This window comes from Notamacropus eugenii, chromosome 1 (assembly GCF_028372415.1).
Source record: "Notamacropus eugenii isolate mMacEug1 chromosome 1, mMacEug1.pri_v2, whole genome shotgun sequence".
Taxonomy (NCBI): Eukaryota; Metazoa; Chordata; class Mammalia; order Diprotodontia; family Macropodidae; genus Notamacropus; species Notamacropus eugenii.
Genome location: NC_092872.1, coordinates 419618435 through 419646263, shown reverse-complemented (window position 1 = coordinate 419646263; position 27829 = coordinate 419618435). Strand labels below are relative to the sequence as shown.

The 27829-nt window shown below is 43.9% G+C and overlaps 2 protein-coding genes across 6 annotated transcripts in view; one reads left to right on the top strand and one right to left on the bottom strand.

The window, feature by feature from the left end:
• The window catches only part of CPNE1 (copine 1), a 33755-nt gene extending 15012 nt beyond the window's left edge, over positions 1-18743 (top strand). For all 3 annotated transcript variants that reach the window (XM_072631367.1, XM_072631369.1, XM_072631368.1), the window contains 15 exons: positions 14194-14322; positions 14832-15011; positions 15361-15435; positions 15558-15629; positions 15792-15872; positions 16052-16141; positions 16426-16512; positions 16732-16818; positions 16901-16960; positions 17067-17200; positions 17362-17416; positions 17640-17691; positions 17769-17902; positions 18002-18238; positions 18326-18743. In XM_072631367.1, coding sequence (XP_072487468.1) covers positions 14194-14322; positions 14832-15011; positions 15361-15435; positions 15558-15629; positions 15792-15872; positions 16052-16141; positions 16426-16512; positions 16732-16818; positions 16901-16960; positions 17067-17200; positions 17362-17416; positions 17640-17691; positions 17769-17902; positions 18002-18238; positions 18326-18466 — 1614 coding nt within the window. In that variant the 3' untranslated portion in view covers positions 18467-18743. The remainder of the gene's footprint in view (positions 1-14193; positions 14323-14831; positions 15012-15360; positions 15436-15557; positions 15630-15791; positions 15873-16051; positions 16142-16425; positions 16513-16731; positions 16819-16900; positions 16961-17066; positions 17201-17361; positions 17417-17639; positions 17692-17768; positions 17903-18001; positions 18239-18325) is intronic.
• Positions 18744-21554: 2811 nt separating this feature from the next.
• Positions 21555-25285, bottom strand: SPAG4 (sperm associated antigen 4). Of its 3 annotated transcripts, none has more exons than XM_072631370.1 (13): positions 25082-25281; positions 24891-25000; positions 24675-24785; positions 24506-24578; positions 24137-24198; positions 23800-23843; positions 23659-23684; positions 23367-23475; positions 23192-23267; positions 22921-23036; positions 22146-22313; positions 21887-21976; positions 21555-21751 (listed from the first exon to the last, which is right to left on the bottom strand). In XM_072631370.1, exons 1-13 carry the CDS (start codon positions 25198-25200, stop codon positions 21623-21625), a joined length of 1233 nt encoding a protein of 410 aa, XP_072487471.1. In that variant the 5' UTR covers positions 25201-25281; the 3' UTR covers positions 21555-21622. The 3 variants fall into 3 exon arrangements, with proteins under 3 accessions (XP_072487471.1, XP_072487472.1, XP_072487473.1); XM_072631371.1 differs by having other exon boundaries at positions 24891-24982; XM_072631372.1 differs by lacking the exon at positions 22146-22313 and having other exon boundaries at positions 25082-25285.
• Between the last annotated feature and the right edge of the window lie 2544 nt (positions 25286-27829).

Below are 27829 nucleotides of genomic sequence, written 5' to 3'. Positions count from 1 at the left end.
TGATAAAATGGCTTCTTCTTGACATGGCCACAGCATTATTTGCAGGTGCTGCCTCAATACTGCTCAACAGAGCTTTGTTTATAAAGATGAAGTCTTAAATATTGTTCAATAAACTTGTCACAAAATAAAACAGGCTGATGCTTTTAATGCTTCAACTGGACAAGAGTTCTTTATTGAGCTTCAAGAAGTAACATTGTTATGGGGAAATATGATGCATTTGTTCTTGAAAATTACTACCAGGTACTTTTTTTTAAGTGTCCTGACAATGCCACGGATGGAGTTTGGAGAGTTGAAGGCAGAATGATCTCTGGGGCAGACATTTGTTGTTTATCTGTTTCTGCTTATGAAGTAAGGAAAGAAGAGGATGTCTGGACTGCAGGGAAGAAACAGGATTACATGTTAAATACCATTACAAGGAACATCATGGCTTTTGCACTTTTTATTGTAGAATCTGGTAGTAATATTTATACTGCTAAATGTCAAGATTGGGAGGGTTAGGGAAGAAAGAATGATAGAGGCTAAGCTAGCTTCTCTTTCCATGGAAGGAGTCCTGAAAGGTGTAGGAACTAGCTGGTATATACAAAAGTGTTTTGATCATTGTAGAGGAAAGAAAAGAAACCTCAAAGGCAAATTCATATGAACACACCTTCACTCACAGACCTCTGAAGCTGAATCTTTCAGTATGTGTGTTGCTTTGGTGGGTGGTTTGGGGAGTGTTTTCTGGCAGCAGGCTGTTTTTTTGAAGGGAGTTTAAAAAAAAGTAATATGTGTTCTCAAACTTGGAAGCAAGGCAAAAGTTCTGGGAAGAATTGGGCTTTCTTCTCTTTAACCTTCCCCAGCTTCCTATAACTTTCATAATGAATTAGCAAGTGAAAAGCTGCTTTAAGCTGTACACAGTTGGGTTTTTTTAAAAACAAAGAAAATATTTGCATTGGGTTATTCCTTGTAACCAGATCAAAACACGATTATGTAGAAGTAAAATTGTCCTAGTGGATTTTTCTTTAATAATTGCAGAGTAGTTTGACCCTTTTTTTCCTCCGACTATCTGGTTCTTTTTGAACTAGTGTGAATGGTATATTTTCCAAGAAATGGATCTATATAGTCCAGCTGAGTGGTTGATTTTAAATTCTGGAGCTATGATTGAAAGTGTGAAATTACTAGTAAATACAGCTTCCATAGAGATCTTCATTAAAAGAGCCACCATCCTGAAAGGACATTTCTTTTTAGAAAGCAAACTATATAACCTAGAGCCATTTAGGAGGGAACTGGAATTCACTTGTGCATAATATTAGTCATTTAGCAAGCTCTTTGACACATTTATTTATCTAGCTGCTTGTGCAGTATTCTTCCCTATGTCTCCTGTTCTCAACGAATGGTCAGCTAATTTTAGGATTCTCCCTTCCTTCTCCTTAAAAAAAAAAAATCTGTATTATGTAGTAGAACCTGCACTTGTGGCTATCTTATTTTCTTCAATAAAAGATTACATGAAAAAATGAAGTGTGGGAGAGAACAGGTTTAGTGTACAGATCTAATTGAAGTACACTGGTTAGTAAATTTACGATTCTTACTCTGATGCTGTATGGACCAGTCTGCGGCACTACAATATGAATAAGTTGATCTTCTGGTGGTTGGTGAATGCTCAGGTAAATTTTAATCATTTAATATGTGTTTAATGTGTTTATACCAGGCCTTTGGATGTTGCTTTACAAGACAGCCTCATTAAAAGGCTTGGAATATAGCTTTTCTCCAGCGGCACAGAAACAACATTTAACACAAGATGTCTTCCTGGGTTTGGTTGTACTCTGTGGTGTCTTGAAAGGACCAAAAGGGCTCAGGCATTCTAGTCTCAGGGAACAGAAAACAAATGTTAAGGAAAGTGGAACCTTTACATCAGAAACTTTGAAGGTCTTGCGAAGACAAAACCACACCTCTCTTTTGAAGGGGATAGAGCAATAGCTACTTCGTGAAAACAGACAGCATCTCTGAAGGACTCAAAGAAATGAAAGGAAAGTAATCAGGGAGGGGCAGTTTGAATAATGGGAAGAATCCAGGACTGGAAGTGAGTTCTAGTCGAAGTTCTGCCTTTAACTTAGTGTGTATTATTTACCCTGAGTTTCCTTGTCCATAAAGTGATGGAGTTGGACTGATGTCTAAATTCCTTTTCAGCACTAAATCTGATGATCGCAAGTGGGACAACTAGCACCATTCCATGTTAGACAAGAGTAGCATACCTTTTTGTTGTTAGAAATATGCAAAATAATTATCTCACCTTAACTACCTGTTGAAATTTTAGGGTAGGTTGAGAAGAAAATAAGAGGACAGTATAGGATAGCAAATCAACCTGTGGGAGGAGAAACTAAGGTGATGGTAGTAACAAGTGAGCACAATTCATATAATCTTGCTGCTCTGGTGCCGTTTATTGGTCCCTTCTATCCGATGCCTGACTCCTCTTGTTTTTCCCCTATTGTCCATTGCCCTTCCAAATTCTGTCATGTAATTTAGGTCTATAAGTTCACAAAATAGAGTCCCAGTAGTCCAACCTGTACCTAACAACATTAGTCCCATGAGCCACACATGCTTTACAATTAAAAATCTAGCTCATTCTTTATTCTTCTGTGACTCCTGGGAAAAGGTTGAGATTTTCCAACTCAGAACCTTCACTTTGCCCAATTTTGTGTTTGGTCACCTCATAGGTAAAAATTCTTTTTCTTTTCTACTGCCCCTGGTTGGTTGTTGATTGCAATATGAGAGCATCACATTTTGGTGCTTTTGTGTCTTAGTTTCTTGACAAATTTTAGGGTTGGGGAGGGCTTTAAAAATTACTAATTAGCATAGTATACACTTTGACCAATGGGTGAGAGAGTGAGCTTGAAGTATTCCCAATAAAAGGTGTTATGTATCTTCTCGGGGATTCCTGAAACTAATACAAATGAGGTTTGGGGTGGGGAGGTGTGGAGGTGGATGTGGAACCTAAGTTGGAGAAATTGACAGAATTCTAGAATGCTAAAACAGACATTAGAGGTTATGGGAGGCCAGTACTCTTGAAAGAAAAGAATAGTGTTTTCCTTGTCCTCTTAATCACTACCACCACTCTTGGAACTAAATTAATGTCCCTACTAACCTCTTCTCCATCACACATACTGATTTAATGTGTTACAGTGACAGTGAAGAACTAACCCATTTTGTCTGACAGCATAGCCAAGCAAAGGCTCAAAGTGTGTTTATTGGTCTTCATGTATATCCCACAAAATGATTTGGAGATTAGCATCAGTGAGGTTTTGCCCAATGCACATCTAGTCAAATGAGAAGGGAGAGGGTTCCATGACACCTAAGAAGACTATAAACGAGTTTTAGCCTTCTGAATTTCCATCTTTGTCCCTTCCAAGTGGTTTTAAAGCTCTTCAAGGCTCCAACTTCATTATACCAGTCTCCAGCAAGCATTGACTTGAACACTTGTACATCTGGCACTGCCAGGCATTCTGGAAGATACAGTACAAGAAAGGTATATTGGAAGATCAACTTTACAATTGTCTTCTAGATTTAAGGAAAGTTTAAAAGGATACTGACAAAAAGGAGAAGCTCTTTTTTATTGTGTGACACAAACAGGTTGAAAAACTACTGCTCAAAGTTACAGGGACAAGATTTGAAAAGGAGATCAAAGTGCCTAAGTGAACCTGAGGGATTGCCATGTCCCATTGGAAAAACAGACTGTTAGGGCACTTAAAGGTTAGGAAAATGTGTAATATACATATTATAAGCTTGAAGTATAGTTGGAGAGATCGGGAACATACTACATTACAAAGTTTTGAAGGCTAATTTCCTGAACATCATACCCAGAGAGGAATGAAGTCTGCCTTTTCAGATCAACAAGTTTATGGTTGAATGTTAGTAGTAAAGTTATGTGGGCCCTAACATTTTAGGGAGTTTTGAAGGCAGAGACAAGAGATTGGGATCTTTCAGTTCTTTGAGATAATCTGATAACTATAAAGTGATGTCATAGTTAAGTCCTACCCCAGTTACTTTCTGGAGTAGTTTTCAGCCTTTAACAAAGGTTTATATGTGTGCAGGCTATTAATATTACTTATATACTTCAAGAGGTAGACCACTTAGCTTATGAATCTGACAGAGCAACTATACTGTATCACAACCCCACATGAATTTGTGACCCCCAGTTTAAGAAGAGCTCAAGGGGTCACATATGCCAAAAGTTTAAGAAGCCCAGCTGTAGACAATGTTCTGGTGCTCTGCTCCAAATGTACTCTTTATAGGACTTTTTTGTCTTTTGATGTTGGTTTCCTCACTACTCTTTTGACCTTTTGCTCTTCCTTTGACTTGTTCTCTTTTGCCTGGTCCTCCTCAGCAGTATCTGCCGTTCCTGGAGGAGTGTTCCACCTGGGAATACCCATTTGCTGATCCTCTCAAAGAGGTTCCCCTTTTTAAAAAAATTCAGCACCTGGGGGTGGGTGAGGGAGGGCAGTGTTAGGTTGCCTTAATTCTTATTTTTACTCAACACCCCCAGTTGCACCTGAGGCTACTACCACCCCTTTGGATTTTTCCAGCACCCCCAGGGTGCTGCATCTCCCACTTTGGGGACACGTCTCTACCCGGATGATCAGGGTGCCCATTGTTCTGTTGCTGATGACAATTCACACTTTCCTGAAGCAGCCCTCCCACCTCATTCCCGGTTTCTCCCCACAGAAATTACAAACAGGTGTTTATAAATGAATTCTGAGAACTCTTCTAGGATTCTTCATTTGGTGCATGAGGATGCTTAAAGTAACTAGAAGCAGCATGATATAGTGGAAATGCCCAGGATTTCTAGCCAGAAGGATGCAGGTTTGTGTCCCAGCTCTGTTGTTACCTGTATGACCTTGAAGCCTAAAAAGGGAAATATTGACCCAATCTCCTTATCTCTAAAAGGAGGCCCAACTTAGAAGGTCCCTAGCATTCTTTTGTATGCATTCATTGGATTAAAAAATTAATATCCACATTAGAAGCTAGTAGGTAGGTTGCATTTTATTTGCCCAGAATTTTGTGTTTACCTTTGCTGCATACTAGCACAGTTAGGTAAACTGAGACATTGGTAGAGAGAGAAAAGGCAGCACATTGCATGAAGCAAAACTTATGAGGAAAGTGATGGATGATCCAGCAGATGTGGGTAGAGCTCACAAGAGGTTTGCTGAAAGAGGGAGTCATTTGTATAAATTGGATCAACTTTTAAAAGAAACTTTTCTTTTAGAGGAATCCCACAAGGAGTCCTTTAATGAAATGAAAAATCACTTCTTAATTTCTTTTGTTTGACTCCACCTTAGTTAAGTAATTGCATCTTATTAGCTCATTTAAAAAAATTTTTAAATTTTAATTAGCCCATGCAAATTATTTATAGGGTGATTTGCAGTCTATAAAACTCAAGTTGATAAGTGATTTATGCAAATCTTCAGTCAGGAAAAACAAAGGGGCAGTGCTATTTACTTTTTTTTTTTGTGAAAGAATGCCAAATTCCTAAACTACTCTGAGTGCCATGGTTTTTTTCATCTGTAAAAGGAAAGTGTTCTGGGAGATTATCTCCCAAGTTCCCATCTGGTTCTCGGAAGTCTTGGGTTAAGCTAGGCTGGCCCAGGGCTTTAACGCTGAAGCATGTTTAGCCCATCCCTGAAACTTACTGGTGTAGAGAGATGAGAAGTCTGGGCTATGACGTTTTGCCTTGGTCATTCGTATCTCTACAATATGTGTTGAGGGATATTTTCCCGTAATTCAGCTTGAAGACTTGTCCAGGAAAGAGAAGGTATACTTGTCAGTATTCTCTTTACGTTATTGTTAAATTATAGGAGGGTCAGATGATTCCCAAATATTTAAAATGTTTGCATCCCCAAATTGTCTATTGGAAATCTCCTAGTTCCAAGTATGTTTCAGGTCATTTTGTGTCTTTTATTGGGGGAACAATCTCTGATATGTTTTTTGGAGGGAAGGGACAGTCAGTCCTCAACCAATCTTGGAGAACCTGGCCCTATACCAGCATCATTCTGACTTTCAGACCCCTCCCTGAAAGCATTTAAGGCAGGGAAGGAGAGGAAAGGTCTAATATATGAATCTGTATGTTAAGAGAGAAGAGCCTGTGACAATTTCTGGTTCACCCCTGATTCTGACCCACTGAGATAGTCTTCTCCTGTGACAGCTCATCCTGGGAAAGGTGGTATGGATAAAAGTGTGGGCTCTGACTTTTATTTTCTCTTAGTTTGATCGTTTTTGTCCATAGAAGCCTTTGTGCTTATTTTAGGAGGGAGTCAGGAAAAGAGTCTGAACTTTCAGTTTCAAACACCAGCTAGGTCCTGAGCACTGCGATAGCCATCAGGTTACATGCACAAAGGAAAACACCCCAGCTACCATGGAGCTCTCACTATCTGCTATGCTATGTAGCGGGGCATTTTTTGGAACTCTCTGGGACTGGGGAGCTGGGGCGGGGAGTCATACAAAGAGGGACAAGTGGATTGTATTTTCTTGTTGGAGAGAGTTGGTGTGTGGCCTCAGTAGTTTCAGAAATATCCTTGGCTTATTGGAAAAATGGTGCTGCCATTCCATACTCTAGCTCCTTGCACTTCTTGGTGTTTATATCCCAGGCACTTCTTGTAGCCTTTTCTCCGTTTCTCAAGGTCTCCTTCCCCTGCTGCTACATTATCCTTTGCTGTTGTGTAGGTTGTAAACTATTGAGGTGGTGAGGGTACAAGGATGGGGTATGGTTAGACACCTGGTGAGAGAGGGAAGCCCCAACTTACTCTGTCATTTGGGGGCTGTATTAGGGAAATAGGGCACTGGGGTGCAAAGGGCAGGTACAGTGATAACCTGCCCTTAAGAAGTTTTTCATTGAATTGAGTCTGTATTGAATCAAATCTGATTGGGACCCTGGGAGAAAAAGAGTGGGGTCATCCTCTTGGTTGAAGATTGATTAACTGGATCTCAGTGCTGGATATCAAGGAATGTCCCTAGAAAGAGGAAGCATATAGCCCACTCCTCCTATAGCAACTCCCTGTCCATTGGGATATCTATCGATCTATCTATGCCCAAACCTTAGGAAACTCTGAGTCACTGAGTATTTTAGTATGGGTTTTAGGACTATACTGGCTAACGTCATGAACTCCTTCCTTTGACAATCTGGTAAAGAACCTGGACCCACTCTCAGAATAAAGCTTTTAAATGCATTAAAAAAAAAATAGGATTGCAGAGGGAACCAATTATATTGAAATATAGTTTTATGTTCATGAACTTTAGGTGAAGAATCACTATGTACACTGTAGGAGTTCTGAGGAAAGGAAAATTGATAAGAGTTGTACCAACCCCTGGGGGATATGCAAAGATTTAAATAAGATATGGTTCCTTCCCTCGTAGCTCCTGATGCCTACAACTAGTTTTGTGAGAATCAGTCCTACCTTTCAGAATCCCCCATTATTTTACTTTGATCAGAAATCATGATTGAACTTCAATCTGTATGCTGGGGTAAGAGTTGGGGAGAATTTGGAAGAAAGAAAAGATAGTTAATTTCCTGCCACAGGGAGGAGCAGTATGATGGAGTAGAGTATCTTTGGTAGTTCTTTCTCTGAGGAACACAGCACAGAAACTGAAGAGCCAAACATGTCATATGCCATGGCAAAAAAAACCCAAAAAACCCTGAAATATTTACCACAAAACTATTTGACGATAACATTTCCAAGGCTGGCCACTAAATGACTCACTCTTTTCCCCCAAGCTACGTGGAACACTTCACACAGCACTATTCCAATTTGGTGGAATCAGTAAAAATGCACTTGATTTCTTGTAGTGGAGTTTGATAAGCAAATAAACATAGTGAAGACTAGCATATGGTAAAGGGCCGAGAATGATGTAGGATTACTTGGACAGGGTGAGATAATAAACCTTAGTAGAGGAGGGGTCCATAGGAGAGAGAAGGAAAATGGCTCAAGAAAGGGTGGTAATCGCTTTAACACAAAAAATTCTCACCTAGTGACAATCCTAATGAGGATGAAAAGAGGACCCCAATGCATTTTAATATCAGATGTAAAGAGGTGAAAGGGCATGTAATCAAGAAGAACAAAATGTTACTGGTTCAAACCCATAGGAACTGTCAAGAAACCTAATGGACAGAATGAACTGAAACTTAAGGGAAAATAATTTTAAAAACCAAATGCTTAGGTATTTAAAGGATCTATGATTTCCTTGTAGATATGTTTACTGATTCATATTTACGTAAGAATAGACAATCTTCAAAAGTAGCATGGTGAAAAAAATTCATCCTGAAGCCAACCTATTGATAAAGCTCCTTAAGACTTAGCTGATTGGTTTAATAGCCTTAAGAGTTTCTGAGAGAAAGGAAGACAACTGGACTCTCTCTTGGTCAGGTTACATGTGTAGTATTAAGTTCAGTTCCAGGTATCATTTTAAGAGCTCCACTGAGAAACCAGACAGCATCTAAAGTCTTCATGCCGAATTGACTTAAGCACATATTTTACAAAGAATAGTTGAAAGAATTTTATAAAAGTCAGAGATATCCAATAATTATACTTGTTACCTTGTGGATATCAAGGATGTAAAGGAGGTTCATTCAGTGTCCAAAAGGATCCATCAGGAGGGAAGTTCAACTAGAGGACTTAGAAGGTCACTTGACTTAAGACTGAGAGTTTTCAAGGGACAGAGCAAGAGGAAGAATCCTGGGAGAGGAAGACACTACTGGGTCACATAAGCAGTGGGGGAGGTACTGTGGGTTTTCTGAGCCAAGCAGTGATGTCATTAAATGTATCTAGAAAAGATCATTCTGGCAACATGCAGGATGGTTTGTGAGTAGGAAGAAATTTTTCAGTTCTCATCTTCCTTTACACATCCTGTTGCTTTCAATACTGTTAACACACCCCCACTTTCAAAATCCACTCTGCTCTGCTGGTTCGCATCCTGACTTTTAATTGCTTGTTAGTCTCCTTTCCTGACTTCTCTTCCTCTTCCTACATCATTTAATATTCTCCAAGCTCCCATCTTTTGGCCTTTAATCTTCTGTGCCTACATTTCTTTTTTCTTTTTTTAATTATATTTTCTTTTTTATGTAATTATTTATTTTTGGTTTTCAACGTGCACTTCCATAAGATTTTGAGTTTTAATTTTTCCCCTTTCCCTCTCCTCCCTTCTCCCCAAGATGGCATGCAACCTGATATAAGCTCTACTTAAACATTCATATTAAACATTTTCACATTAGTGATGATGTAAAGAAGAATTAGAACTAATAAATCCCTACATTTTCTCCCTTGCCAATCTCATATTCTCCCATAACTGTTCCCTCTATGAGTTTAATTCTAATTCTAATTCTACCTGCAAACACTCTTTAGTACATCTCTGTGTTGAAGTCCCTCCAGAACCTCAAATTCAACAAGACTATAGGAGAATTAATGAACTTCTTATCTATTCGGGCTTTTACACCACCTGTCTTCCTTGAGTTATCTTTTGATTCTTCCCATTATTTCAGTTTGGTTTGGATTTTTGGGGGAGTGAGGTGGGGAAGAGGTTAAAATCTTCCTTGTCTATTTCCTTGCCACCACTTTAGAATAGGCCATTATTACTATCTGCTCTAGACTGTTGCAAGAAGTTCTTGATAGAATTTTCCCACTTCTGCCTTCATTCTAATTCATATTTCATACCACTGCCAAAATAATCTCTTATGCATATGACTAGTCATATTATTCTTCTACTCAAAAGTCTTTTTTGTTTTTTAAAAATTTGCTTTTTAAAAAGTTTTTTATTCTGAACTTGACACTCCCTCCCCCCAGCATTTCCATACACACAGCAGAACAAAATAGGATTCTATATGAAACTAGGAATCTCTTTCATAGCTCTTGCTTTAAAAAAAAAACAAAATTCTACAATTCTACACTCTACTTGCACAACTCTCTTGTCTGTGCTTCCTTCTGAACTCTTCTGTGAATTTTAAAAATGTTTCAATGGCCCTTTTTTCTTTGGCATCACTATTGCAATGCCTCCTCTCCTCCATTAACCAAGAGAAAAGAGGGGAAAAGCCTGATAACAGGTAAGCATAGTCATGTGTGTATAAAAATGTGTGTTTCTGTACCTTGTGTTAATTGCCTGTCTGTTAAGATGTGGGTGACCTTTTTTCATCACAGGTCTCCTAAAGGCCTAGCTGGACATTGCGTTGATTGGAATTCATGAGCCTCTGTCTTTCTCTTTGCAGTATTGTCCTGGTATAAAAATTATTTTCCCAAGTTCTTTTCATTTCCCTCTATCAATTCATACCGCCTGAAATAATTTTGCTTATTTCTTGTGGCCCAAGAATATTACATTACATTCACATACTGTTTTGTTAAGCCATGCCCCAATTGCTTGGATTCTATTGTCGCTGCACCTTTCCCCCTTCCCTTCTTCCTCTTTATAATCTTCCCTTCAGGATGAGGAAGTTTTTGTTGTTATTTGTGACTGTTCCCTGCCTTTTAATTCCTCCTCCTCACCTTTTTTTCTCTATTAAGTTTGATATAAAAATGTGCATCATTCACTCCCCCATATCATTTCTTTATTTCAGTATCTTTTATGCACCCCATTTATGAGAATAATTTCCACTCCTTCTCCTCTACACTTAATTTATGCCTCTTTTTGCTTTCCTTCTCTTTCCCCTTTCAATACCCCCAAAATGGAATCAATCTACTCTCAGGACCTTTGGTTTTTTATTTGTCAATACTCTTTGAAGATATTAAGGTCTTAATGAAATACTTGTTTCTTCCCCTAATATATGGTAGCACTGTGTTAGCACAGCTTCTTCCAACTGCTCAAATCCACCTTCCTAGGTTTCCCTGGATTCATATTTGTATTTCAAAGTTCCTGTTAAGCTCTGTTCTTTTCATCAAAAATGTTTGAAAGTTCTACATTCCATTAGAGTCCTTTTTTTTTCCTCTGGGGGATTATTCTGTTCTGCAGGGTGTTATTCTTGGTTGTAAGCCATGTATTTTTTATTTTGTAATATTGTATTCCACAATTTCTCACACATAACAGAAGCTACCAGTTCTTTGTGTGATCCTGAGCATGGTTTCTTAGTACTCCAACGCTTTCTGCCTGTCTGCAGTATTATTTCTTTGACCCAGAAGCTCTGGATTTGAGCTATGACATTCCTGGGGACTTTTCCTTTTGGAGTTTCAGGAAATCTGGTGAATTCTTTCTATTTTTACTTTAACCTCTGTTTCTAACTTTTTTTTCTCGTTTTTCGTTTGGTTTCTTGAAATTGAGTGTCCAGGCTTAAAAAAAAAAAAATCGTAGTTTTTGGGTATTATTAAATTCTCTGTCCTTGACCTGTTTTCCAAGTGACTTTTTATGTCATATACCTTTTTTTTTTTTCCAGACTTTTGATTTTAGTCTAATATTTCTTGCCTATCTCATGGAGTCCTGATTTCTGTTTGGTTTCTTCTAGTTTTCGAGAATTCCATTTCTTGGATAAAGAGTTACCACTTCCCCTTCTAAAGCTGCTTATTTTCCTTCCAACTCTTCCAATGAGCTTTTATCTCATTTTTAATGTCTTCATTTTGTCTAGATATTAATGTGGTACTCGTGGGAAACCTGTTTTTTCCTTTGGGTCTCTGCAGTTGTTAGGGAATTTAATTTGCAATTATTTTTGTTTCTGGTTGATGTTTTCTTTGATTTACTTATCTTTCCAGCTGTAGTTACTGAATTAATGCTTTGTGTCAAGGCTTGGCATTGTCCCTTCAGGGCTTGTGGGTGAGGTGTTTGTCCCTACTTAAGTTTCCATTGGACAACCTTACCTCCATCTCCCAGGGTTAGGTGTACCTGGATCTTTGAGGTTAAGAGTTGTAGGATCTTCAGTCTTGCCTTTTTGGAGTCCCAGGGCAGTGCTAAGGACCTCAAGGCTCTGTGGCACTATACTGGCCGCTGCTTCCTGGCACTTCCAAAGTCCCTAATACTTTTTTAAATTTTTTTAGTCTTATTTTCAGTTACATATTTTTCCCCCAACCCTTCCCCCTCATCATACATATGAAGTTATGCAAAATGTTGCTGGATGAGCCATGTTCTGGGAGGAAAAGTAAGAAAAATAAAATGTTCTTCATCCTGCATTCAGAGTCTATTCGTTATCTGGAGGTATGGATAGCATTTTACATCTTGAGTCCTTTGGAGTTGTGGTGGATTAATATATTGATCAGTTTCTAAGTGTTTCACAGTTAATTATCTGTACAATATTGCTGTTATTTTGTAGATTGTTTCTCCTAGTCCTGCTCACTTCACTTTACCAATTTACTTAAGTCTTCTCAGGTTTTTCTGAAGCCATTGTCTTCTTTACAGCACAGTAACATTCCATCTTACTCATACAATAACTTGTAAAGCCGTTACCCAGATGATTAGCATCCCCTCAGTTTCCAATTCCTTGCCACCGCAAAAAGAGCTGCTATAAATATTTTTGTGTATAATGGTTTTTTTTTTTTATTCTCAGGGTATATACCTAGTAATGGTATTGCTGGGTTAAAAGGGATGCACAGTTTTATAGAACTTTGGGCATAGTTCCAAAATGTTTTCCTTCCTGGTACATTCTAATCACCGGTGATGCTTTCTCAAGGAAGTCTTCCATTCTTGGTGACCCTGGAAACAGAACCTCATATGCTTCGTCTCATCAGCATTTGCTTTGCTTGAGGGACCCCTTTCTTATTGCGTAAGGGCTTCTGGCTGACTTAAGTCTGGTTCAAAATTGAGGGTTTTGCTAGCATTGGTGTCTAAGAGCTCTGGGTATCTTGTTTCCTCTTCAGGCAGCATGTTCGCAGGAAGATGACCTCTATTGCTTTCTCAGTAAAAATGAAGCTGTTCTGCTCCCTACACACTGTAGACTTTGAGGCAAATTGGATTATACTTTATCTATCAAACACACCACTTAGCCCATATCTGTGCCTTTCTGCCTTCACCTGGGACATCTTCCATCTTTCTGTGGAATTCTTACCCATCCCCTAAACTCCAGCTTAAATGCTAGTGTCTTTCAGGAAACCTTCCTTGATTCTCCTCTCCACTGATAGTGACCTTCATCTTTGCACTTAACATTTCATACCTCTGTATTGCACTTACATGATAATTATCTGTATTTGTGTCTTTTGAGCACCATGCAAGTAAAGATTTTATCTAACTTTTGTATTTCCCTTAGCACTCAGCAAATTGCTCTGTACACAGTGCCACTTACTAAATAGGGTTGGTTTTGTCTTTTTTTTTTTTTTTAATGAAAGGTTTTGAGCAATTTCCAGGAACTCTGGGACTGAGTAATAAATTAGAGATGAGTAGCTTGTTGGGATAGAGTTGTTAAATACTTTGGAGGTCAAACAAGTACTTTGGAGGTCAGGAAGACGTATTTGAGAAGTTTGGCCGTGGGACATTGGATGAAAAACTCTTGGTTTAGCCATTTTAGTTTAAGCATTCAAATGCAAATGTACTAGGTGTTGTTGGGGAAAGGCATAGCCTATGATAGGGACTTGGTAAAGTCTTCCAAGTAATGAAGACAGTTGAAGGAGGATTGCCTGGTGAAACTTTAATTTGGTGAAATATTTCTTTTTAAAAACTTGTAGCTGGATAAACTGTCTCAATGATTCCCTAACTGCTTTCCTTTTTTAGGGATAGGCCTTCAATTTATTGGGTAGTAGACTTATTACAGGTCCAGCAGCAGATTCACAGTGTGACTTTTGCAGTTATGGCCTATTGGTCAGAAACCAATTTGAGTAATGGTTCAATGGTTTGGGGCACTGGTTCAGTGGTCAGGACCCAGACTGGGGCACTGGTTCAGTCAGTGGCTCAGTGGTTGGGGCCCAGATTGGGGAAGTGGTTTGATGATTGGGATCCATGTTGGGGCAGCAGTTCAGAATTTTGGGCTTCAGTTGAGACTGTGACTCAGTATATCAGATTCATTGTGGGGAGTTGGGGGTTCAGTTCTCCTATTCTTTCCTATCAGAGGGTTTTTGGGTCATAGAGAATAAGCCCTTACATGTTCCTCTTATCTCATGCCCCAGCCCTGGGAGAGGTTTGTTTACTTGTCCCCAGCTGTCTTACCTCAGGGTAGAAGGTGGGAAAGGATATCTTGAATCATCCAACTTGGGGGAAGGGAGGGATAGAAATCACTATAGGTAGTATTGGTTCAGGTTATCTGATCCTTCATTCCTGGCCCCTTATCCCCAGATGGCCCACTGTGTGACCTCGGTACAGCTGTCCATCTCCTGTGACCGCCTCATCGATAAGGATGTCGGCTCCAAGTCTGATCCACTCTGTGTCCTGCTACAGGATGTGGGTGGGGGCAACTGGGCTGAGGTGAGGAAGCTGAGGTATATGGAAGGAGGGAAAAGGGAACTGGAGCTTGGAATAAATGGGAGTGGAAAGGGCTGAGGGGTTAAATATCTGTACCCATTGGTTTGGGGCCTGTTCCCCCAGGGATGGGGGCAGGAGAGTTATCCCCTATACATGATTCTCTGATGAGAACTTGAGAGGCCAATCAATTCTGCTCTCAAAGTAGCCTCATTGATTTACATAGATGGGCTCCCAGGTGCCTGCAAAGGTAACAGAGGAAAAGAAACAGCTGTCATTATACAGCATGGAGTTTCTGGAAAAGTGAGGGAAGAAGGAAAGAATGGGTTTATCCACACCAGTAAAGAGCTTGTGGGCCCTTGGAAGATGGTATCATTGGAACGGTGGGATCCCTTAAGGAACAAAGGCAGGGGAGAAGCGAGGGGGTTTCTTGTCCTTACATCCCCAGCAAGCTTCTCCTTAAAAGATCCTGGTAGGCTTAGTGACCTCTCCCTTCCTTTGACTGTGCCTTCTAGCTCTGCCGGACAGAGCGTGTCCGGAATTGCTCCAGCCCCGAGTTTTCTAGACCACTGCCAATCGACTATCACTTTGAAACAGTCCAGAAGTTACGTTTTGGTGTCTATGACATAGACAACAAGACTCCTGAGCTGGGAGATGATGACTTCTTGGGGGGAGCCGAGTGCACCTTGGGACAGGTACAGTAAAATAGCTGAGGGCAGTGGTGTAGGTATTGGGAAGGGGGAGGTGCTCCTCTAAGGCAAATGCAGGGAGAATGAGGTTGTTAAAGGTGAAAGGCAATACAGCTACTCATGGGGGGTGTGGGGGAAATAGCTGACCAGGTATGAAATGGTCCTAGAAGAGTTGTATCATGGCAAAGTCTAGAATGGGGAATAAAAATTCTTAGCGTCCAATCTTTACATGTTATCCAGAGAGATAGGGTTCTGGGGGCCCTTGGATTTATCTCAAATTCCTAAGAGCATTAGGCCCCTGTTTCAGTTGGATTATCTAGGCCCTAGGAATAACTTTGACTATCACCACCCTCAGATTGTATCCAGCCAGACAGTGACCTTGCCTCTGATGTTGAAGCCTGGGAAGCCAGCTGGGCAAGGAACCATCACGGTGAGGAAGGACAGTGCTAGGGAGTAGGGGAGCTTCTGGGTCTGGCCTGTGGCATAGACTGCTGAACTGAGGTTGCAAGAGAAACTGCTCCAGGCTGATTCTTAACCTTCCCTCACACCCAGATCTCAGCCCAGGAGGTGAAGGACACTCGTGTGGTGACCATGGAAGTGGAGGCCAGGAACCTGGACAAGAAGGTTTGGAGAAACAGAGAGTGTGGTTAGCCCAACTTGCCTCAGGAAAGGGAATTGACCAGTTCTGGGCAAGGAAATGGGAGAATTTAATCCTAGATATGTTGTCTATTGTTTTTCCCATTTGTGCCATCAGAGACCTGATTAGTGTTTTCTTGGTCCCATCAGGACTTCCTGGGCAAATCTGATCCATTCCTAGAGTTTTACCGACAGGGTGATGGAAAGTGGCATTTGGTCTACAGATCTGAGGTGTGTGGGGGACCTGTTAAGGGAATAGTGAGTGAGTGCTTTAGCTCACATCCTGGCCTGCCATTGTAGTAGGTGGAGAGCTGGCATTTTGGGGGAAGGGATGTCCTGCTGTGGGTTGGGGCTGGCATGCACAGGACTGAGATTCAAAGAGTCATAGCTCTGCATACCCTCTTCCCCAGGTGATTAAGAACAATCTGAATCCTACATGGAGCCGCTTCAGTGTTCCTTTGCAGCGTTTCTGTGAGGGAAACCCCAGCCTGCCCATCCAGGTGAGGAGGGGAGGAGATCTTGGGGGCCTATGCCCGGACTGAACCCATAGGCCCAAAAGCCTTTTAATAGGGAATTCTGCTCAAGCTGACTAATCAGTCTCCATTATAATCCTTTGTGTTGTACTTAAGGTTTATAAAACATTATTCCTCTTTTATGAATGAGTAATGGAGGCTCAGTGACATTGTGAGTTATCCAAGGTCACAGTTATTAAATGTTAGACCTGAGATACAAATTCACTTCTCTTATGGTTCCCAATCCTATGTTCTCTCCACCTCCTATCTAGGTGCGCTGCTCAGACTATGACAGTGATGGCTCTCATGACCTCATTGGCTCCTTCCAGACCAATCTGACCCAGCTGCAGGGCACCCCAGTAAGTAGCCTAGCTGTGCCCACTCTGTGCATTCCTTGAATGGAGATACTGGGGTAGGTGGGAGGGTGGGGGGTAGAGGTCCTATTCTGGAGGTCCATAATTGAAATTCTCGTAGTGGGTTTCTAGTATATTACAGTCCTCAAATCTAATCTTCCATATTTGTTTACCTTCCCTCCCCATCCAACAACAAATTTCTCTTCTCTCCTTTCTCCCTCTCAGGTGGAGTTTGACTGTATTCATCCTGAGAAGCAACAGAAGAAGAAGAATTATAAGAACTCAGGGATCATCCGGGTTAAGGTCTGCAAGGTAGGGCTCTTTTCTTCCACTCTCCCAGACCTCCTAAGCAAGTGCCCTGAGTCTTGACCCCACTTTCCTCCTTGGCCACCAGATTGAAGCAGAGTTCTCTTTCTTGGACTATGTGATGGGTGGCTGCCAGATCAATTTCACAGTGAGTATTTGGTGGGACAGTGGGAAACTGATTGTAGAGGGAGGGGAGAGGGCTTCAGTGTTCAAGGCTCCCCTCAGATGCAGTCATGTCTTCCTTTGCCTTCCAGGTGGGTATGGACTTCACTGGATCCAATGGGGACCCTTCCTCTCCAGATTCCCTGCACTTCCTGAGCCCTTCTGGTGTCAATGAGTACCTGACAGCTTTGTGGAGCGTGGGTTGTGTGGTACAGGACTATGACACGTGAGTCTAGCCTTAGTGATCGCATACCCCAGAGGCCTTATGGATTCCTTACTGGATGTTCCCCTTTGCTATCTCAACCCTTGGAGGAGAGGGGAGTAAAGGGGAGAGTGTGGGTAAGGCCTCCATTACTTCCCCTCGACTCCTCTCTCTTCCTCCCACAGGGACAAACTATTCCCGGCTTTTGGATTTGGGGCCCAGGTGCCCCCTGATTGGCAGGTGCGCCTTCCCTAATCTCACCTTTGACCTCAGGGTTGGGGAGTGGTCACTGTCCTGGTGAGGGAGAGGTCAGGGAAAGACAGGATTGTTATCTCAGAGAGTCATTAGAGATGATGTAGTCCAGCCTCATTTTACAGAGCAGGAAGAAGAGTGACCTTGCCCTTGGTCATCGTTAGGGAATGTCAGGACTGGACCACAAAGCTTTTCTCATTTCTACACTCAGGTCTCTCATGAATTTGCTTTGAACTTCAATCCCAGCAATCCTTACTGCTCAGGTAAGTGTTTATCATTCCTTTGACTTCTCTATTGTTCCCAGATTCATGGTCCACCTTCACTTCTTACCATTCTCTAGGCATCCAAGGTATTGTCGACGCCTATCGCCAGGCTCTTCCCCAGGTCCGCCTCTATGGTCCCACGAATTTTGCCCCCATTATTAACCATGTAGCCGGATTTGCCACCCAGGCTGCACAGCAGGGAACTGCCTCGGTGAGAAGGGATGTCCTGTAGTACATGAGCAGGGAGGATATGGGAGGGCTTTGGGGATAAGACCTCTCTTCATGACACTTGTAATTCTGGACCCTTCAGCAATACTTTGTGCTGCTCCTGCTGACGGATGGGGCCGTGTCAGACGTTGAGGCTACAAAGGAGGCTGTGGTCCGGGCTTCACACCTGCCTGTGTCTATCATAATCGTGGGTGTTGGAGGTGCCGACTTCACAGCCATGGAGGAGCTGGATGGGGATGGTGGTCCTTTGCGTGCCCGCAGTGGAGAGACTGTTGCCCGAGACATTGTCCAGTTTGTGCCTTTCCACCAGTTTCAGAATGTGAGCCAAGGGGATGGGTTTTGAGGAATGTAGATCAACCCTGGGCTGGGAGAAGGATCAGCTATCTGATGTCTCTTATTTCCACAGGCCCCTCGGGAGGCGCTGGCCCAAGCAGTCCTTGCAGAAGTGCCCCGGCAGCTCGTGTCTTATTATAAGGCGAAGGGCTTGGCCCCCCACAAGGCCCCAGTGATACCTGCCAAGGACCCAGCACCAGCCCCCAAAAACTAATTGACCACAGCAGCAACTCTTTCTGCACATGACTATGTCTGTAACGCTTGCTTCTCCTCCCACTGACAGGAGAAGCAGAGCACCTGTCTCAGGTGTATGTATCTGTGCTTGCTATTTTGGGTTATATGTATGCCTTAGGCCAAGACACTCTCAAGCTAACCTGGCATCAGAACATTTTATATCTTTTTATATTTGTATACATTATGCTTCTTTTGCATTCCTCTCTTCGTCATGTACACACATCCCCTGTACTTAATAAAGATCAATCAAAACTGGATTTCTGTCTACCTGTTCTGGTGTAGACCCACAGGAAAGAATCATTCTTAGTCAATACCAAGAAATTTGGGCCCATTTACTGAGCTATAACTGTAGAGCCTTTTGTGTGTGCAAAGGCCCTATGCTCCTCTTTTCAAAGGAGAAATGGGGTGAATAATGATGATTTACCAGGTTTATTACAGGATTCTTATTCAGCTCTGGTTGAATTAGATGACTGCAAGGACCCTTGGAGATTCAGTGATATTATCTGGCCTCACGAAGATGAGGCTAGCAGAGCCATAAGACATAGCTACAAAAAACAGCGTTTGATGCTTTGAAGTTTATAGAGTACCTTTCCTGTAAAAATCCTGTGAGATAATGCAAGTGTCAATTCCATTTTACAGAAGGAGAAACATGCCTAGGAAAGGGAAATGACTTGCTTGAGATCACAAGCTAGGGCAAGTGCAATCTAGTCCTCTCATTCCAGGTGTCTAGAAATTTTTCTTATGTTTTCCTGGGACTTTTAGGCGAGAGTGGATAATTACAAAAGAAACAAGATACTTTAAAGGAGTGAACTAGCTAGCCACCCTTCCAGTCCCAAGAGAACTTATTAGTGGCCCGAAATGCCACGGTGCAGCAATACCAGCACTCTATTAATACATCAAGTGTAGAAGCATAATTTTGATCAGTGTTCAGGGCCAAGTATGACTCAAACTTCACTGCAGAGCCAAGGTGTAAGACCTTCTTGGAAGCTATGGGAACTTTATTGGTCTTTTCCAAAGCTGAATTTTACTTAAAATTTGTTGACAAATTTCATACGGTGCTTATGGAAGATCCTATTGTATTAGCATCAGTTGAGTGAACTGGTGTTAAGCCCCAGCCAATGAAGGGAAGGGGAATGTGGAATTCCTAACTTAAGATTCCCCAATAGGCCAAAATGAGTATTTGAAATGTGTGATGAGTGCTGTCACAAGCAAATTTACCAGCACAGTACCCTAACTCAGGCTCACACAGGTAGAGAATAGCCAACTCATGATTTGCACCCAGGTTCTTTGATTTTTAAATCTAATGCTTATTTCCCTTGCTGCCTTAGCAGAGAGAAGAAAAATAGAAAACCTAGCTCTGAATCTATGATCCTACAATGAACCTTGCTCTTCTCCCACAAATGGCTATCTCCTTATTGCCTCCATGGCTTTGTTCATTTGTACCCACTGCCCAGAAGTATAATTATGTGCCATATTCAGCTGCACTGCTGTTACCTATCTGATCTATAAAGTCCTTTCCAGCCCTGTATCCTATGATCTCAGATAAGCTTTAAATTCCTTTAGAGCAGAGATAGGATATTGGGCATTGAGGCCACATGTAGCCACTCTAGGGCCCCTGGGATAGCTCTTTCATCCCCAGCAATAACCAGCACAGCTCTGGATCTAGTCTTTCCAGTTTAGTGGAGGCTGTGACTGCATCAATAGATGCCTTTGGTTTGGTCCACCATGAAGGAATTGAGAGATGACTTATCCCCACAAAGATTAGAGTTATGGAGGACTGCTAAGGATGAGAATAATAGGAAATCATTTGTATTGTGGGAAATGGGCTTTGGGAAAGCTACTGGGCTGAATCTGAGAAGGAAAAGGATCCCAGGGCTGCACCTGAGATCCTGTCATTTATGCATCTGCAGGGCAAAGGAAACTATAAGGAAGTCTCTTAGAAGCCAAAGCTTAGGAAACAGCAGTGAGGCTGTTCACGAATCCAAATAGAATAGATGTGCTTTCAAGTAGTTTTGGGGAGGCTACCATTATTTCACACAGCAGATTTTTGGATGCATGGCAGATTTTTCTGCCCTCTGAGGATGAATGAAATTTAAAAAAAAAAAAAAGATGGCCCAGGTGATTGAGGAATTACAATGACTAATCCTGGTTGAATGTGAAATTTACACAGGACTCTGAACTTCCTCTGGTCATTGGCCACAATTCATTTTGGGATATCCCATCTACCATCACACACCGGGTTCTGTGATATTAGGTGTTCAATAAATGTTGAGTCAACGATGAATAAAAACCAAAGCATTGACAATAAAACAGATCATTATCTCCTTTTTTGTTCCTGAATGGGGGTGTGCGGTGTGGAGCTGCAGCAGGAGCTAAATGGATGAAGGGGGATATCAGTAGTGGAGACTGCAATCGCGTGCGTGCGTGCGTGTGTGTGTGTGGTCTTTTTACAGTCACAGTATACTGTATGCTGGGGGTTGAAACCTGTGAAGCCAAAATAATTTACTGGAGGGAGTGTAAAAGCAAAATATGAGGGGAATGAGCTCTGGCCCAAGGAGGCTGCTTTGGAAAAGGAGAGGAGACATCATTGTCTCCATGACACCCAGTGCTGTTGGAAGAGTGGTACTTAGAGATGCTGACCAGTTCAGGGGTCAAAAAAAGAAAACAGTTGATAGAATGTTTAAAAAACAAACCTAAACAGTAGGGGGTGGTGGGGGCTGATCCACTTGATTTTTACAACTGTAGTTTGATAGTCAGAAGAGGCCTAGAAAGTTCACTTATGGTAGACCTAGGACTAGAACCCACATTTCTTGATACATAATACAGACCTTTTTCTGCTCATGGAAAATTATTCAGATTCCTGCCCCAAGGAAGGGGATCTGTGATAAATGATGGCAAGTTCATAGGATTAGTTTCCTAGAAGGAAAATAGGTACTTTTCTTTAAAGTGAAATCTAGGTCGGCTCTTACTTGGAAAGTATTTGTCATTCTCCTAAGGAGAGAATTAGACACTCACAGACCTACTCCCCCCAGTCCCTAGCTTCCCATGAAGACATCCCTGAAATCTGCTCATATGGAATTAGCAGGAGGTTTAATGAGGAGTAGTAGCAGGCTCCCCCTTTCTCTCTCCTTTTGTTCTATCTTCCTGCATTATCATGACTCCGAAGCCCATGGGCCCGCACTCGGTATAAGCAGGTGAAACGTGGGTGTCCCCAGTTGCTGAGTATCTGTATCTTCACCTTTGGGAAGGCCATGGGGGGCTCATTCTGAGGAGAAAGACAGAGGCCAGAGTTCCAGGCCCTTCTTACTCTAGACTAGTCCATCCTGAAGTGACAGGGAGACAGCCCTTCCTGATGGTGACTCCACCCACTTCCCAGTCTCCCCAGCCCTTTCCCCCTAACCTTCAGATGAAATGTCTGAATCTCTGACTTCTCCACTTCGAAGGTGAATTTTCCCAGGAGAATTTCAGTCTTGTCATCACCCTGGAGGCCCTGAGATAGGGGGAGGTAGAGACAATGGAAGTCTGGTGAAATCAGAAAGGGATCCAAGATGTGTCAGTCTCACAGCTCCATCCTGTCCTTCCCCAGCAGAGATTTCATCAGTTCCCCTTAGGGACCTGACAGTGGGGTCCCTCCCAGACCAATGCTCAGTCCTACTCACAAAGACAGCAAAATCCTTGGGGGCACTGTTAGCACCTCCAGTGTGGGCCACGCTCCGTGGTGGGTGCTGCAGGGTGATGTCGCTTAGCTGAACTTGGCCAGGCAGCCGGATGACCACCTGGCCCTTAGAACCCTGGAAGGCCCAGCAGTTCCCAGGGAAGACATCGGGCTAGAGAAGTGTATACGATCATTACACAGGATCATAGGGTTTAGAGCTATAAGAAACCCTGAGTAACTTCTATTTCAATTAACTCATTTTAAGGATGAGGAAACAGGCTCAGAGATACTAATGACTTGCTGAAGGTAATCATCATCATTTACAGAGCACTTTAAAGTTTGTAAAGCTCTAAACAAATCTTTCTTCATTTCGATAACCCCAGGAGGCAGCTGCTATTATTATCCCCATCTTATAGATGGGAAAACTGAGTCAGCACTCAAGTGACTTGCTCAGGGTTACATAGTCAGAAAGTGTCTGAGGTACAAAACCCAGTAATGACAGGACTGGAATTTGAATCCAGGACCCTTTATGTTACAACATTCAGAGAACCTACCCCTGCCTCATCCACACGGACAAGCACCTTCCTCATTTTTTTCTAGATTTATCTGCTTTTTGGCTTATAGACCCTCCCCGTCTGAGAGTTACTCTGAGTTGGAAATTGGACTGGTGAGCTTGGAGACACACAACATCCAGGGAGTATATGCCCCTTGACTGTCCCAGTTCCTCACAGGGTGCCCACCCTACTCTTTCACTCGGTTTCAGGTTCCCCCCCTCATACCTCCAGGATGACAGTGGGGGGCTTGGCATAATTCCAGAAGCTGAACCGATTCCAGAAATAAGCTGTATCCCTGTCCTCATAGTCATGTGATGTTTTGTCTAGGTCGATGGATGCCCCTGGGACAGGCAAAGGGTCTGAATTCAGAAATGGAGCCTAAGGGGATGGGAGTCTTCTGTTTCTACTTATCTCTGTCTCTCTGTTTCTGGGTCTTTCTATCTGGGTGTCTCCATATCTCTCTTTCCCTAATTATCTCTGTCTTAGAGAGTCTCACCCACAGAACTCAGCGCATAGTCAGGTTTTTGCACAAAATCTTCATTCAGTCTCTGGAACACAAGCTGGGCCACCCTCTGGGGAGAAATGAGGAGAGAAAGACCAGCTGGGTCTGGCTTCTGGGGTGTGGGGGGACCGAAGGGGTGAGGGATAGTTACATCAGGACTAGTGCTCACTTCACTGTTGGCTGCTCGGATGCCAGACACATCCGTGTGGAGTTTGGTGAGCTCAGTCTGAAGTTGCTGCAGCTCCAGGCCCTGGGAGTGGACCTTCTCATGGTATTCACTGCAAAGGGAGGGTAGGAGAGCAAAGGGCAGGGAAAAGGAAGCCGGAGCATAGGGTGGGAACATGGGACAATGGACAAACCCCTTCCCCTCCCCCCAGGGACGGATAGAAGGATGAGCCCTCAGGGCCTTCTCACAGCACCCACCAAGTATTCCCTGGGCCCCTCTAGGCTCCAGCCTTCACCTCAGAGTCAGGAACTCCTTGGTTTCCTAGGAGAGGAGGTGGAAAACAGATCTCAGTTCAGCTTCCATCACCCCTTTCCCTAAGCTGTCTCCCCAGCCTTTCCCATCTCCCACATCCCCACTGTCACGAGGAATCACTCACCTCATCCCAGGCAGGGGCAAAATACATAAGTGCACCCCACACCACTGCAGAGAGAGAGTCAGGGGCTCAGTGACCAAGGGACCTGGAGGGCTAAGGGACACAGGGCTCCAGCGCTCAAGCCTTGGATGCCTGGACTCCGGTGTAGGAGGACACAGGGCTGGGAGCTGGATGGGGGAGGCTTCCTGCCTGGGGAGCAGGGATGGGAGATGGGGCTGTCTTATTCCTCCAGCTGTGGCTCTGCCTCTCTGCTGCTTGCCCCCGGTGCACCGCGGGCTCTGGGGCATGTGTCCACCCGCCACCCCGTGTCCCGAGGGCCCTGCGGGCTGAGGTCCCTCACCAGCCGTGAAGACACTGAAGAACAGCAATGCTGCGAGCAGGAAGCGGAGAGAACGGACCTCCCTGGTGCCAGGACCACAGGGAGGAAGGGAACGAGGGGAGGGTTGGAGGGAAGAAGGCCCGCCCTACCTGCCTCGGGCTCCTCCCCCACGTGGGCCCGCTTCTGGTTGGTCCTTTCCAGATGGCCCCGCCCCTCCTCCCCATGGTCCCTCCTCCTCCCCATGGCCCCGCCCCTGTTTGCCTCCAGCTCCTCCCTGACCCCGCCCCTGCCGGCCTTTCCTGCATTTCTCCCCTAGACCCCCTCCCCCCTCCCGCCCGGCTCCTCCCCCAATCCTCCCTCCTCCCTTCACCACGTGCACCTCTTACTCACCCGCACCTGCAGAACGCACTCAGGACTTCGCCAAACACCGCGGGAAAAAACCCCAGCGCCTGGAGGACAAGGGCTGGGAGGCGGGGAGGACAGATTGAGCGGGGGCCGGCATCGGGCCGGGCGTCTGAGGGGCGGGGGCGGGCCGGGGTAAGGGGCGGGGGTGTCATACTCATCAGGCTCTTGGTTTGCTGCTGGACGGGGCGGTCCCGGGAAAGCTCCGCGGGAAGCTGGTGGAGGCCGCGGGGCTCTGCGGCTGTTCCTGCCGCTGCGGCTGTCGCTGCTGCGGGAGGCAGGGCACGGTCCGGTCCGGGGCCTGCCCCGGGGCCCTCCTCCCTCCAGCGCCCGCTCCCGCCCCCCATTTCCCGAGAGCGCCCCTCTGCCTTACCGGCGCCCAGCCACAGACCGTCGGCTCCGCCCGCCTGCGTATCGCCCGGCTCGGAAGACAGCTTCCAGCCCACCTGGGACCTCCGGCCGCCTCTGCACGCGGGATGCTCTCTGAGCACGGAGGAGCCCGCCTCCCGCCCCGCCCCGCCCCCCTTGAGCCCCCTGGGGGGGGCCCCCTTCCGCTCCCCTCACCTGCGGGAGCCGCTGTCCCGGGAGGTGGCGCTCACCGAGCTGTTGCTGCGGTCGCTGTAGAAATCCGGGTTGTGTTTGTGAGGGGGCGCCGCCGAACCGGGCCGGGGGCTTCGCCGCATGATGCTTCTTCCCCCAGACCCGCCCTACACCCTGCCCGGGTCCGGGCCCGGGGCGCTCCCCACCACCCACCCCGAGGAGACCAGCACAGCCCCCTGCTCCCACCCTGAGGCCCCACACGTGGGCCTGAATGTCGGGATCCCCTCCGGATTCCCCGGACCCCGAACCTCCGAGCCCAACGTCACAGTCCGCGGACGTCACAGAGCCAGGGGGGAGGGAAGGGGGGCTCTTCTCCCAGGGCTGGTGCCCACCGGTGGTCGGGGCGGTGTCCAGGAGGGCTGGTCAGCTCAGGATTAGGACGTGGGGTTCTCCCCTCACCTCGGACGTAGGTCTCGGGCCTCGGGTCTGCCGAGCATCTGTGGCTTTCCGTCCAGTCTATAACTGGTCTGTGCCCATCGTTTATGTGCTGTCTCCGAGCTCCTCCGGGGCAGGCGCTGTGTTGGACCTCCTTCTGTATCCCCGTCCACACCCACGCGGGTCCGGGGCCCTCGCTGCAGAATCTAGGACAGCTGGCCGGGGTCCCACAGGAGAGCCGTGGCCAAGCCCGGCGCGGGTCGGGGAGCCTTGACTCCCAGAGAGAGCCTCTCTATCCACGTACACGAGAAACTGGGCTGGATTCGAAGTCAGAGGTGGACCTTCCAGCCCTGTACCGCTTCCTACTGCCTCTGGACTGGACAAGCCAGCCCTCCGAGCCTCCACTCCTGATCTCTAACTTGGGTCAGAACAGACGTGAAAGCCCTTCACACTCTGCCTCCGACTGTGACCCAAGCCTTTCATCTAAAGGAATTACTCTTTAATGGTGGGACTATGGGCAGTTTTGGGGGTATTTGTAATGGGCATGTATGAATTTTTAGAGACAACACAGCCCCATATGGGTAGTCCTAATGAGCATCATACAATAGTACGACTGGATTTGGGAATCTACCACTTCTATTCTATATGGCTTTGATTGAGGTATTTGGGTTACTTGACATCTTGACTCTTTTCTAGTTCTACATCTGTGATCCAGTTGGAGTCTATAACGAGAGGACTTTGATGTTTTTAAAAATAAGGTTTTACTGATAACTTTTGTATTTACATTAGGGATTCCAAACATTGGAGCAGCTAGATAGAGGCAGCCCCAGATACTTAGTAGCTGTGTGACTCTGGACAAGTCACTTGATCTTGTTTGCCTCAGTTTCCTCATCTATAGAATGAGCTAGAGAAGGAAATGGCAAACTACTCCAATATCTTTGCCCATAAAACCCACAAAGAATTGGACCCAACTGAACAACAATTCCAAATATAGCCATATTACCTTACTTTTTTTCCCCTAGAAACTTTTTTTTATTAACTTGACAAATACATTTCCATGTAACAAGAAAAGAAAAAAAGGTTTTCAGATGAAACTATGAATCTTCATTACATAACACTTGTGTTTTTTTGTTTGTAAGTATCCAATTACATTGTGCCATGTTAATAACCTGCCAACAGTGCCCTGTTTGTGTCCTCTGATGAACTAACTTCTGTTCTCTAGGGTGAAGATTTTAATGTTTCCTTGATGTTCTTTTTTAAAATTATTATCACTGTCTCCCATACCACATTCCTCCCTCCCCAAATAAATTAACAGATAGTCAAGTAAAGCAAATTCATATGTTGATTGTGTCTTGTTCTGATTATATACCTCATTCTGCAACTGTAATCCACTGCCTCAGTGCCAAGAGGTGAGAAACGTTGTATTATCAAGAGTTCTTAAGTCTTTCAAAGTTGTTTTCCTGTACTGTGTTACAATCAGAATAATCAGAGCCTCCATAATTTTATGTCATTATTCCCTGGCTCCTCTGAATCCTCCTCTTTGGCCACTTTTTATGGTAAATCATGTTACATTACATTCATATGCCTTAATTTTCTTCAGCCATTCCTTAGTTGATGGGCAGCCATTTTGTTTCCAGTTCTTTTTTTACAACAAAAAGTGCTGTTATCAATATTTTTGTAATTATGGGTTCTCCTCTTTCTGTGATCTCTTTGAGGTATATAAATAGTAGTTGTATTTAGCTGGTTCAGAGGGTATGCATATTTTAATTACTTTGGGGGTATGGTTTTATATTGCTTTTCAGAATGGTTGGACCAATTCACAACTTTACCAATGGTGATCATGCTTGTCCTTTCCAAACTTTTTATTGTATTCAGAAAGGTTCCACTATGCCTATGCTTCATAGAATTTTTAGCATAAATGAGTACTATACTTTGTCCATGGCGTTTTTCCACATCTATTAAGATAATTGTGTTGTTTGGGAATTTTTTTTGTTTATGTTAATTACTTTAATTATGTTAATTGCTTTACTAATGTTGAACCATCCTTGCATTACTGGTATACATCCAATTTGGTCACACTGGACGATTTTTTGGATGAATCCCTTATAATCTATTTGACAGAATTTTGCTTAAAATTTTTAAAATTAATATTCATCAATGATACTGGTCTATCATTCTATCTTTCTCTGGTTTATGTATTAGGACTAGATTTTTCTCATGCAAGGAATCTGGTAGAGTGCTTTCTTTCTCAGTTTTTGAGGATAGTTTGAGTAGTATTCTTTAAATTCTTTGTTCTTTAAAAACTTCATAGGATTATCCTGTTAATTCTTCAATATC

Coding starts and splice junctions, on each gene's coding strand:
- SPAG4 (XM_072631370.1), bottom strand. CDS start 25,200: ATGCGGCGAAGCCCCCGGCCCGGTTCGGCGGCGCCCCCTCACAAACAC. Junction 23,844..24,136: donor CTTCAGTGTCTTCACGGCTG/GTGAGGGACCTC, acceptor CTCTCTCTGCAG/TGGTGTGGGGTGCACTTATG. Junction 23,685..23,799: donor TTGCCCCTGCCTGGGATGAG/GTGAGTGATTCC, acceptor CTCCTCTCCTAG/GAAACCAAGGAGTTCCTGAC.